Genomic DNA, 12547 nt, shown 5'->3' on the forward strand with positions numbered 1-12547 from the left:
CTCAGAGTGATGTCACTTTCTTAGGAATGTGTCCCTCCTGCAAGACCAGGTAACTCTTTCCACATAGATCTGTACTTTCTAGGGTAACATCTGACTTCCCTGTCTGACCTTTCCACTGGCCAGTAAGCTCTGTAAGGATCACTGAAATCATCCAATTCACCACTATTATTATTGCTATCCTACCAATGGACATACCTGTATTTAATATGTACTTTATATTTATCCACAATAAGAATTATTCTAATTCTTATTAATATATATTGTTTGTTAGTCTGATACATTTGAAACATTTGGATCAATGAAAATTCATTTCTCAAGGCTGTAGTTGTTTTTCAAAGGAATAGCTTATATAAAAAAATAAGGAATGTGTCATATATATTCAAAATTTAAGATGATATAATATGGAAAAATAACTATCAAATAGTGAATTCAGAGAACATAAAAGTGCAGTAATCAAACATAGAGATCCAAGAGAAGACTATGGTTTCAGTTTATAGAGCATATTCTTTGAATCTCAAACGTGGCAGGTCCTTGGCCCCTTCTGTTCAAAAATGTGAGTCATAAACACAGATGAGCCATGAGGAGGTTTGTCTTGAGGGCATGAATTGAGAAACTAAAGACAAAATTCAGGTTTCCTTGAGCTCAGAAGGAAGGGATAAGGGTTAGAAGAACAAAGATAGAGAATGTAGAAATTATAAATTGTTTCATTGTTTCAGATTTGCGGGAAAGTAGGAGCTTGGTGTCACTGAGGAAGAAAAAGAGTGTTGTATTGTACAGAAATGGAAATGAGTACAGTTTGAAACACATGAGAATGTGGATTGACTCTTTGACAATCTGTGAATATGTCATTGTTTCAAATGAATAAATGTCACAAAGACTGGATGGAAATAACAAAAAGCAAGATGTAGGATTCAGCAAAGGGAAGGAATTACTGAACATATTCTGATGTAAAAATTTATATTTTAGATGATTGGTGTAAGTTATACTGCAATTAGCAATGCGTTTCAAAATTTGGATGAAGATAATCAGAATTTGTAGTATGCACAGCACATATTAATCATTATATAATTTGTGATATATATTATATATTAATAATAACATGTGATGGATGGATGGATATTCAAAATTCCTATTAACATAGAAGTAACAGATTTTATGGCAGACTTTACAATTACCTGGTCTTATGTTTGTACTCTCTGCTAAATTATCTGACATACCTACATTTTCCTTTTCTTTGTCTAATGACTCCCCAAAGAGATAAGCTTATCTAATTATTACTAAGCACCTAAAGTTCAGAATATCTTAAAATTTTTATAGCTGTGGGGACATGTTAGAATTCAAGGGATAATATAATAAAATCTGCACTTATTTCATATTTAAGATTTTATGTGCACATAGGTTGCTAAGATACAATATTTCCAATACTAATAGCTAGTGGGTAGCCAGGTTGGTTGTAGTGGACTAGGCAGAGTAGACTTTGCTGATCACCTTGGACTTGGTTGCCTGACAGTAACAAAAAGAAGAAATATCCAAACCAATGTACAAGATCATATCAACTGACTATAAATTCAATGGTGCTACACACAAACAAAACTAGACAAGAATGAATGAAGAGGCCAAATTAATCAAGGAGGAGAATCATTTCTCATTAGAGAATGTCCCAGGTTACCTAAAACTGTTTGAGAAAAGAGGTTCCCTGATGTTTTCCACTTACTTAATTGTCATCTATTTTGTATGTTAGTGACATAAACTTAATTTTAAATATGATCATAAGAATAGATTATATGTTTTAATATCTTGCATTTTTAGGCTGCTGAATTTGAAATGTATTCCCCAAAATATAAAACAAACAATAAAATGACATCTACCCTACATCAATGGATTTGAAATCAGTCATATAAAACCTCCATTTTGCTACTCAAACCAAAGGATTGAATTGACTACTAAAACGTGAAATCATTTTGTTCTTAGATGGAATGCACAGGAGAAAATTTCTCACTGGGGAACCACACTGCATTGATGGAATTTATCCTGATTGGTTTTTCTGATGTTCCCAAACTTCAAGGATTCCTTTTTGGTCTAATTCTGATAATCTATGTCTTTATTCTTGTGGGAAATAGCCTCGTTATCATGATCACTAAGGTTGATACTTCCCTACAGACCCCCATGTATTTCTTCCTTAGGAATTTTTCCCTTTTGGAAATATGTTATGTGTCAGTTACTGTTCCCAGATTATTAACAGATCTCTGTAGAAAATATGAAAATATTTCCTTTTTGGCTTGTGCCATTCAAATGTATTTCTTTCTGGTCCTGGGAGACACGGAGTGCTTTATTCTCACTGCCATGGCTTATGACAGGTATGTTGCCATTTGCAACCCATTACTCTACCCTGTCATCATGAATGATATGCTGTGTATGCAGCTGGCAGTTGTCTGCTGGACCACTGCAATTCCAATACATACAACGTTCATCTCTGTGGTCTTCTCTTCAACCTTCTGTGGATGTAACCAGTTGAATCATTTCTTCTGTGATGCACCTCCAGTGGTTCAGCTTATTTGTGGGGATGCTTTTGTGGTTGAAATGTTGCTGTGTATGATTTCTGCACTAGTTGCCAGTATACCTTCTTTTCTGATAGTTGGATCTTACGTGAAAATAGTCTCCACCATTCTGAAGCTTCCATCAGCAACTGGGAGAGCCAAGGCTTTCTCTACCTGTTTTTCCCATCTCACGGTTGTCACTTTATTCTTTGGCTCAGGCATCATTGTGTATTTCAAATCCACGACCAGTCGCTCAACAGGAGTGGACAAATTCCTTTCTCTCTTTTATACTATCTTGATACCAATGTTAAACCCCATTATATATTGTCTGAGAAACAAAGATGTTAAGGTGGCATTGGAGAAGTTACTACAAAAATGCATTGAGCTGTGACTCAGAAAAATAATATATTTAAAGTTGTTCCTTTTTTACATAATATTCATTTGTTTTTTTATCAATTTTGCTATAAACCAGAATTTTTCTAATGCTCTCACATTTTTATATTTCACAAAATAAACTACTTGTTATTTTTAAGTCAACTACCTAACTCAATATAAGGTTTAGAAATATTATTAATATCTCATGGAGTCATTAAAGTTTGTTTATCCAATTGTTTTAAATACTATAAACATTATCTATTTATTCTTTTTATGAAAAATATTTATCTATATGTCTTGAACCAATATATTGTTTGGAAAACAAATACATTTAATTAAATTTTTGCTCCAAAAGGATAACGAATAGCACAGATGTAACTATTGATTTTTTTCCCCATATTACATTATAATCATACAAAGTGTTGTAGACATAAAGGTTTGGAGTCCAAGAACCATATTGTGATTAACATGTTAAAAAAGTTGAAATTACCATCTGCTCTTACTGCTGATTCATCAGTAATTCCCTAAAGATGAAGCACACATGCAACAGGGTTCATGCTACCTTAGTTCTAGAATCCACTCTTTCTTTCTCTACACTGACATAATTCCATTTACTTTCATTATGTGCATTTCAAAAGCTCAATTACTTTTTTTAATGCAGGGTTTAATTATTTTATTTTATTTTTTTTGGGGGGAGAAGAATGGGGGTATAAGCCGGTGGTGCAGGGATGAGAGGATTCACTACAGACAGAGTGAAGAATATAACAAGAGGATAAACTGAAATACACTCTTAGGGGAGCAGCAGGTGACACAGGAGAGGTCTGCTGCGCGTGTGTGTCAGCTCCCTTTCAGGGATGGAACTCAGGGCAAGCATATACTTTAAAATGTACATAAAGAATGCTAAAATATAGTAGGGAATAAGCATTTGAATAATGGAATAAATAAATTAACTGTAGCTGTGAGTTACTTTGACTGACAATCTTATGATATGGAAATCATCAATTATACATATTTTTTTCTAAGTAATTTCAAAGGTTTTACTGAAAAAGAATAGCTGCATAGATTTTGAGAAAGATAAATTCTAATTCTAATTTTGTAATATGTGATTATTAATCATGCTTTTCCTATATTTTTTTCTTCTCAGTGATCCACATTTTGTAAGTCTCTCAACACACCCTCCCACACTCTTTCATTGTTCACTTTCCATGAAGTTCCTTCCAATACAGAAACCCTCACTCACTTCCCTTGTCCCTTTCCTCATGTCACATTTATGATCAGAGATCTCTAAAGGTAATGAGATTGTACACACAACGCAATAACTGCATAAATATTCCTGCCATATAATTGCTGCTTTAGGAGAAAAAATAAGTGGGAAAAACCTCAACAAATTATTTTCGATGCTAAAGTTATTCAATTTTAACAAAATATAACTTTGTTCTTTGATCTAGAGCATGGCCCGAGTCATGTGGGCACATGGAGAAAGGCAGACCTTAGGTCAGCTGGACTTCAGAGGAGGTCAACGGTGGGAAAGGTGGGTTCCCTGCAAAAGTGGGTTCCCTGTGAGGATGAGAGCTGAGCTGCCAAATACCATAATTTTTAGAGACAGAAAGGGCCCACCTATCGCCAGTTTTGCCTCCTCAAACACCATAGAACAATTGGAAGAGGCATAATGACTGGCTGCATTTGATGAGGAAGACTTTCTAGAAATTCTAGCTAGAATGTGTCAAGCCTGGTAGGGAAGATATTCTTCACATCTAGCACAGATCTCATAAGGCAACATTTGCAACAGCCTGCTGCAGAGAAGAATCTAGATGTTGTTGGGACATGTGTTCTCTAAGGTTGTTTATAAGGTTTGACCACAGTAATACCAAGAGGTGGCAGCTGCATATCACTAAATAATTTAGATGGGATTTTATGTGTGGTCACAGACAGCAGTGAGTGCTGTGACACAGAGTGTGTGATGTTCAACCCACATTCCTGTCTTCTAGCAAGAGTCAGAGAAGGTAGAGTGAGGAATGTAACAATCAAGCTGGCAAAGCATCCCATTATTGGGTCCTGAATTTAACATTAGTTCGAGGCACACTGCCTGCGTGTGGATCCTTTTGTATATTCCTGTGGGTACAAGTTCACTCCTACAAAAACTTGTTACAACAGGACCTGTGGAGCAGTAAAACTTCCCACATGTGAGTCTCTGTACCTGATCCTGACCTGCAGAACCCGGGTGAGGCAGGTGCCCCCTTCCTGAATGTGCCCTTAACACTGCATTTGATTGTGTGCTCGGGTCATCCTCACACTTCTTCACATGACAATTTTGAAAAGTGAAAAGGCCCATTAGCCTATGAGGTTAAAGTCAAAATTTGAATGAGCGAAAATGACCTAAAGGGAAAATATCATGACAGCTAAAAGAGGTTTCTCTGCAATATAAAGAAAGTTAAAAACAGGTTATGATTCACAGCAGGAATCCAGAGCCTTTGAGGAGTGGAGGGATTATAAAGTAGACTGTAAGCAGCAAGGTGATTATTAAGTTTTGTTTCATAATGGATGTTAACAAAGGTCAGCAGTGTTGGGATTTGTGACATAAAAGAGAATCAAAGGATTTCAACATAAAATTGAACTGATTTTGAATTTCATTTGGCAATGAAAATTTCATTCTCAGGTATCAACCTTGTATTCTTAACACACGCACACATGGGCACGCACACACACGCAGGAGGGCTTTGGAGTATCACATAAGATTATTTCTAGAAAGGCATTGAATTTAGATTCAACCCTTGAGAAAAATAGAGCAGGGTCAGCCACTCCTGCAAGGTGTTTCTATTTCTTCCCCCACCATAATCCTATATGCTCAATCCAGACCAGAAAGTATGTTGAGGCTAAAGTACGTTGGCAGCTACAGAAATATAGAAAATGTGCACTCCGATGTGGCAGTTCACACATAGCAAGTCAGAGACCAATTTCTCATTTTCACATTTACCCCTTCTCAATATGTAAAATGTAAGACTTAGTGTACCTCTTGACCAAATCAAATTTTCATTATTATATAAATGCCTGTTACTAATGCTACATGCTATCTTCCTGTGGTGAGAGGGCCATAAGAACCAACAGATGATGCAAAAGCTCTGGAATCCTTCCAAGTGACATTTACCCTGCAGAAGAAATAATATTTTAATAATTCAGAAATTAATATTGTCAGATTTATCTAGACCAAAATTAAGACTGGGAAAGCCTTCTACAAACTCTCCCAACAGAGAATTGCTCTAACCCAGAGACAGGAGGCTGGGAGGGGAGCATGGGACAGAGGAGAGGTCATGGGGCTAATGCTCCTAACCCATATTCCCTGTGAGAGAATATGCCAGGCATTGCTAATCCAACAAGGGACAGCCTTGGTTATTTCCTAGTTACCAACTGATAAACATCTTTGCATTTAAAAATGCAACAATATTCGGAGCACACATTCCCCACGGCAATTGAGACACTCATTACTATAAAGGTGCCATGTTGATCAAGTAAAGTATGAATTCAAGGAAGAAAAACAATGGTTAATTTGTTACTCATTATAAAAGCACAAGTTTATATGACATACACCTTATTCAGTATAAAAGAGCAGCTCGGGAATTTCTTCTCAATATGAAAAAGGTGAGCAGCAATCACTTTACCCTGGTTCTTCCATTATAGTGTGTTTTTTGATCTCAATAAACAAAGCTCATTGAAAATATATTTTCTTTTGCTATTCCGGTTCATTTGTCAGTACAGTTTTCTGTCCTTCAAATATACATTACATGAGTAATGAGCCTCCAATTTTTAGAGCACCATAGAATATATAAAATGGGGATGAAATCAACTTGCTCTTATGAAAGTTTTATGCAACTTAGTTTTACTCATATTTTTCAGAATATTGCATTCAAAAATCACTTTTCATTGAATACCTTCTGGCAGCCATTGAGTGTTGATTAGGAATGTGGATTCTGATCACACTATTGAGTTTGAAGTCACCTGGGTCAAACATCAGCTTCCTGACACTGGGCAGGTTCTTTATCTCTGTGCATTAGGTACCTGTGCAAAATGAGATTAACAGTGCCTACAGATCAGATGCATTCATGAGGAAATCTGGGTAAAGTGGACTGAATTTAAGATAAGCAAACTTTAAGATAAAGAAAGAGGATTTAACATAAAGTAATAATGATAAGTATAGTATCTATGATAAGCATCAGAACAATGCTGAACAGAACTATAACTGCTACTTTTAAACCAAGCTCTTATATAGATTAAAATCTCTTACTTCTCAAAAGAACTCTCACTTAGTTACATATTATTATGACTCTATATTTTCAACAAGGAAAATTAAGCCAATAATTTAGACAACTACATATTATCAAAATATTTCTGATTTTGTAAGTAATGGAATATAAAGTTCTTTGCTCAGTGAACTTTTTAGTTTTTAGTTATCCTGGCAATATTGTGAGTCAGTGGGAAATCATTTTCAATTACGATCGGCAGGTATTTCTAAAACACTCACATTGCAAAGACTAGACATTTGGGTTATAGATGTGAATGAGTATGAAGACATACTTTCTGTAAATAATGTTTATTTTCTTTCCTTATAGGTGATAATCCCAGCATGACTCTGTGATCTGACAAAATCTCAGAGTGATGTCACTTTCTTAGGAATGTGTCCCTCCTGCAAGACCAGGTAACTCTTTACATAGATCTGCACTTTCTAGGGTGACATCTGACTTCCCTGTGTGACCTTACCACTGGCTGGTAAGCTCTGTAAAGATGACTGAATTCATGCAATTCACCACTATAATTATTACTATCCTTATCAATGGACATACGTGTATTTAACATGCACTTAATATTTATCTACCATAAACAACAGTAATCTTATTAAATATATATTGCTTGAACTGCCTGATACATTTGAAACATTTGGGTCAATGAAAATTCATTTCTCTGAAAGCTGTAGTTGTTTTTCAAAGGTATAGCCTATATTAAACAAAAATTAAGGTGTTATATTCATTTGAGAGATACATTATGGAAAATTAACTACCAAATTGTGAAATCAGAGAATGTAAGGGTACAGAGAATCAACCATAGAGATCTAAGGGAAGACTATGGTTTCTGTTTAGAGAGCATATTCTTTGAATCTCAAACATCCTTGGTCCTTGATCCCTCCTGTTCAGAAATGTGAGTCATAAACACAGAAGAGACATGAGGAGGTTTGTCTTGAGGGTATGATTTGATATACTAAAGACAAGATTCTTTGAACCGAGAAGGAAGGGATTAAGGGTTTGAAGAACTTAGATACAAAATGTAGAAATTATAAATTGTTCCCTTGGTTTCAATTTGTTGAAAAGGAGGAGGTTGGTGTCAGAGAGGAAGAAAGGGGAGTTGTACAGAAATGGAAATGTTTACACTTCCAAACACATGACAATATGGATTTCAGACTATGTGACAATCTGTGAATAGGTCATTCTTCACATGAACAAATGCCACAAAGACTGAATAGAAATAACAAAAATTAAGATTTAGGATTCAGTGCAGTGCAGGAATTTCTAAACATATTCTGATGTAAAAATAGTATTTTAGGAGACAACTGGAATATGTTACACTGCAATTAGCGGTGTGTTCCCAATTTTAAATGGATATCAGCAAAGTTTATATTATGCACAACACCTATTAATCATAATGTATGATTTGTGATATATATTATATTGTAATAATATAAGATGGATGGATAAATATTCAAAATTCCCATTAAACATAGAAATAACAGATACTATAGCAGATTTTACACATACCTGGTCTCATGTTTGAACTCTCTGCTCACATATCTCATATGCCTTCATTTTCCTTTTCTTTGTCTATTACTACTTGAAAGGATAAGCTTATCTAATTATTACTAAGAGCCTAAAGTTTTAAATATGTTTGAATTTTTATTTCTGTGGAGATGCGTTAGAATTAAAGAGATAATATAGTAAAATGTTAATTTATTTCCTATTTTGAATTTTGTTCACATAGGGCTTGCTAAGATGCAATATTTCCAATACTAATAGCTGGTGGGTGGCCTGGTTGGTTGTAGTGGACCAGGCAGAGGAGACCTACTGACCAACTTGCCCCTAAGTTGCCTGAGAGTAGCGAACAGAAGAAATATCAAAATCAATGTACAAGATCATATCAATAGATTATAAATTCAATGGTGCTAAACAGAAATAAAAATAGAAAAAAAATGAAGAGATCAAATTAATCAGGAAGGAGAATCATTTCTCACTAGAGAAGGTTCCAGGTTACCTAGAGCATTTTGAGAAGAGGCTCCCTAATGCTTTGTTCTTAATTTGTTGTTATCTATTTCATAGTGTTTGTGACAAAGCATAATTTTCAATATGATTATATAAATAGATTATCTCTTTTAATACCTTGGACTTTTAGGATATTCAATTGAAATGTATTCCCCAAAATACAAAACAAACAAGAAAATGGCATCTATCCCATGTCAATGGATTTGAAATCAGTCATGATGCATCCACTTTTCAACTCAAGCCAAAGGATTGCTGACTACAAAGACTTGAAATCATTTTGATCATAGATGGAATGCACAGGACAAAATTCCTCACTGGGGAACCACACTGCGTTGGTGGAATTCATCCTGATTGGGTTTTCTGATGTTCCCCACCTTCAAGGATTTCTTCTTGGTGTATTTCTGATAATCTATGCCTTTATTCTTATGGGAAATAGCCTCATTATCATGATCACTAAGGTTGATCCTTCCCTACAGACCCCCATGTATTTCTTTCTTAGGAATTTTTCCCTTTTGGAAATATGTTATGTGTCAGTTACTGTTCCCAGATTATTAACAGATCTCTGTAGACAATATGGGAATATTTCACTGCTGGCTTGTGCTATTCAAATGTTTTTCTTTTTGATCTTGGTAGACACTGAGTGCTTTATTCTCACTGCCATGGCTTATGACAGGTATGTTGCCATTTGCAACCCATTACTCTACCCTGTCATCATGAATGATAGGCTGTGTATGCAGCTGGCAGTTGTCTGCTGGACCACTGCAATTCCAATACACACTCTGTTCATCTCCATGGTCTTCTCTTCAACCTTCTGTGGATGTAACCAGTTGAATCACTTTTTCTGTGATGCACCTCCAGTGGTTCAGCTTATTTGTGGGGATTCTTTCATGGTTGAAATGTTGCTATATATGATTACTGCACTGGTTGCCAGTATACCTTCCTTTCTTATATTTGGATCTTATGTGAAAATAGTTTCCACCATCGTGAAGCTACCCTCAGCAACTGGGAGAGCCAAGGCCTTCTCGACCTGTTTTTCCCATTTCATGGTTGTGGCTTTATTCTTTGGCTCAGGCATCATTGTGTATTTCAAGTCTATGACCAGTCATTCAACAGGAGTGGACAAATTTCTTTCTCTCTTTTATACTGTCTTGATACCAATGTTAAATCCTATTATATATTGTCTGAGAAACAAAGATGTTAAGGTGGCCTTGGAGAAGTTACTACAAAAATTCATTTGTCTGTGACTCAGAAACATAACTTATTTAAATTTGTTCCTTGTTTTACACATTCTCCATTTGTTTTTCATCAGCTTTGCTAAAAACCTGGAATTTTCTGTATGAATAATCTCACATTTTTATCTCTCACAAAATAAACTTATTTTTAAGTCAAATACCTAATCAATATAAAGTTTACAAATATTATTAATATCTCATGACTCAAAAGGTTTGATTCATTCTCTCCTATACTATAGAACATTATCTATTATTTCTTTTCATGAAAAATATTTATATAAGTCTTGAACCAATATATTGTCTGTGAACAAAGATATTTATTTAAATTTGTCATTCCAAAAGGATGGCTAATTGCACAGGTGTAACTTGATTTTCTTGTTTTTTCCCAAAGTATATTATAATGATACAAAGTGATGTAGACATAAGTGTTTGGGGTCCAAGAATCATATTGAATTAACATGTTAAAAAGTTGAAATTTTCATCTCTCTTACTGCTGATTCATCAGTAACTCCCTAAAGATGAATATCACATGCAACAGGGCTCCACTATCTTAGTGCCAGGATCCAGTCTTTCTATATAAACTGAAAAACTCCATTCAATTTCATTACATTCATTTCATAGCTGAATTACATTTTTAATACAGGTTTTATTTATTTTTATTTTTATTTATTTTTGATGTAGAAGAACTGGATGTAGGTCGGAGGAGCAGGGGTGAGAGCATGTGCCAGAGACAAAGTGGGGAGCAGAACAGGCAGATCTACTGAAATACACTGCTAAGGAGAGCAGCAGGTGAGACAGGTAGGGTCTTTTGAGCAAGTGTGTCAGCTCCTTGGCCAGGGATAGAACTCAAGCCACAACATATACAGACTTTTAATGAACACAAAGAATGCTAAAACATGGTAGGGAATAAGTATTTGAAAATGGAATAAAGAAATTAATTGTTGTTGTGAGTTACTTTTAGTGTCTTATAAGATTGAAACCATCAATTATGCTTATTTTTTTAAGTAATTTTATAGGTTTTACTGAAAAAGAATAACTTTGAAGATTTAAGGAAAGATAATTTCTAATTTAATTTGGTAAGATGTGATTATTAATCATGTTTTTCCCACATCAATTTTCTTCTCCATGATCCACATTCTCTAAGTCTCTCATCACAATCCTCCTCAGACTCTTGCATTGTTCACCTGACTTTCCATGATGGTCCTTCCAATACTGAAACCTTCACTCACTTCCCCTTTCCCATCACTCATGTCATATTATGATCAGAGATCTCTATGAGGTAATTATTGTACACACAATACAATATCTGCATAAATATTTCCTTACACAAGATTCCATGTTAAGTAGAAATAAAATGGGGGAATAAACTTTAAAAAAATATTTTCAATGCAAAATAGTATTCAATATTTACAAAATGCATCTTTGTTCTCTGAGCATTCTCAAAGAAGTTATCAAATATAAGTTACTAGGTTGTAATGACGTTCTTAAATTATTTGTGAAGGAGCCATTATATTAAAAACTGATTAGGGTGACTTTTTAAAACATTGCTAGTAATTGACCTGTCGAGATGTCTCCTCCCCCATACATCAGAGATACCTGACATGTTAAAATAAATAAAGCAATCAAATATCTTCAGCAAAAGTAGAGGGTTGAATAATGGCAAACACAACACATGTGCCCAAATTATATATCCTGTCAACATGGATCCATCAGAATTTTATCTTTTTCTAACATAATTAATTGTGCTTTGTTGGTGGATGTAGTGTGGTAACATACATCTAACTTTATGAAATTAAAGCCTTAAGAAAAATATAGTTTCTAATTCTTGTTGCTACATTATACATTTTTCTGAAAAGGACCAAAACAAAAAAAAAGAGGACCAAAACATCCGTTGCCTTAGAATTTTGTACTAGCAATCCCATGTTGGAAATGCAGCTTGAGGAGAAAGGACTATAAAATAGTCATTTTCACATTCAAACCTTCTCAATATATAAAACTTAAGACTCAGTGTACTATATCCTCTTAAACCAATCTATTTTTCATTCATATAAAATGCCTGCAATTAATGCTAACTGCTATCCTCAATGGTGAGAATGCCATAAAA

The 12547-nt window shown here is 34.7% G+C and overlaps 2 protein-coding genes across 2 annotated transcripts; both read left to right on the forward strand.

The window, feature by feature from the left end:
- The first annotated feature begins 1971 nt into the window (after window positions 1-1971).
- On the forward strand, window positions 1972-2928 carry LOC119254266 (olfactory receptor 10AG1-like). The gene has a single exon (XM_037521382.1). The coding sequence runs from the start codon at window positions 1972-1974 to the stop codon at window positions 2926-2928; it is 957 nt and encodes a 318-aa protein (XP_037377279.1).
- A 6570-nt stretch (window positions 2929-9498) lies between these two features.
- LOC119254267 (olfactory receptor 10AG1-like) lies at window positions 9499-10455 on the forward strand. The gene has a single exon (XM_037521383.1). It carries the CDS (start codon window positions 9499-9501, stop codon window positions 10453-10455), a length of 957 nt encoding a protein of 318 aa, XP_037377280.1.
- The last annotated feature ends 2092 nt before the right edge of the window (window positions 10456-12547 follow it).

The sequence above is a fragment of the Talpa occidentalis genome, unplaced genomic scaffold (genome assembly GCF_014898055.3).
Source record: "Talpa occidentalis isolate TD23 unplaced genomic scaffold, MPIMG_talOcc4v2.1 talOcc4.3, whole genome shotgun sequence".
Classification (NCBI taxonomy): Eukaryota; Metazoa; Chordata; class Mammalia; order Eulipotyphla; family Talpidae; genus Talpa; species Talpa occidentalis.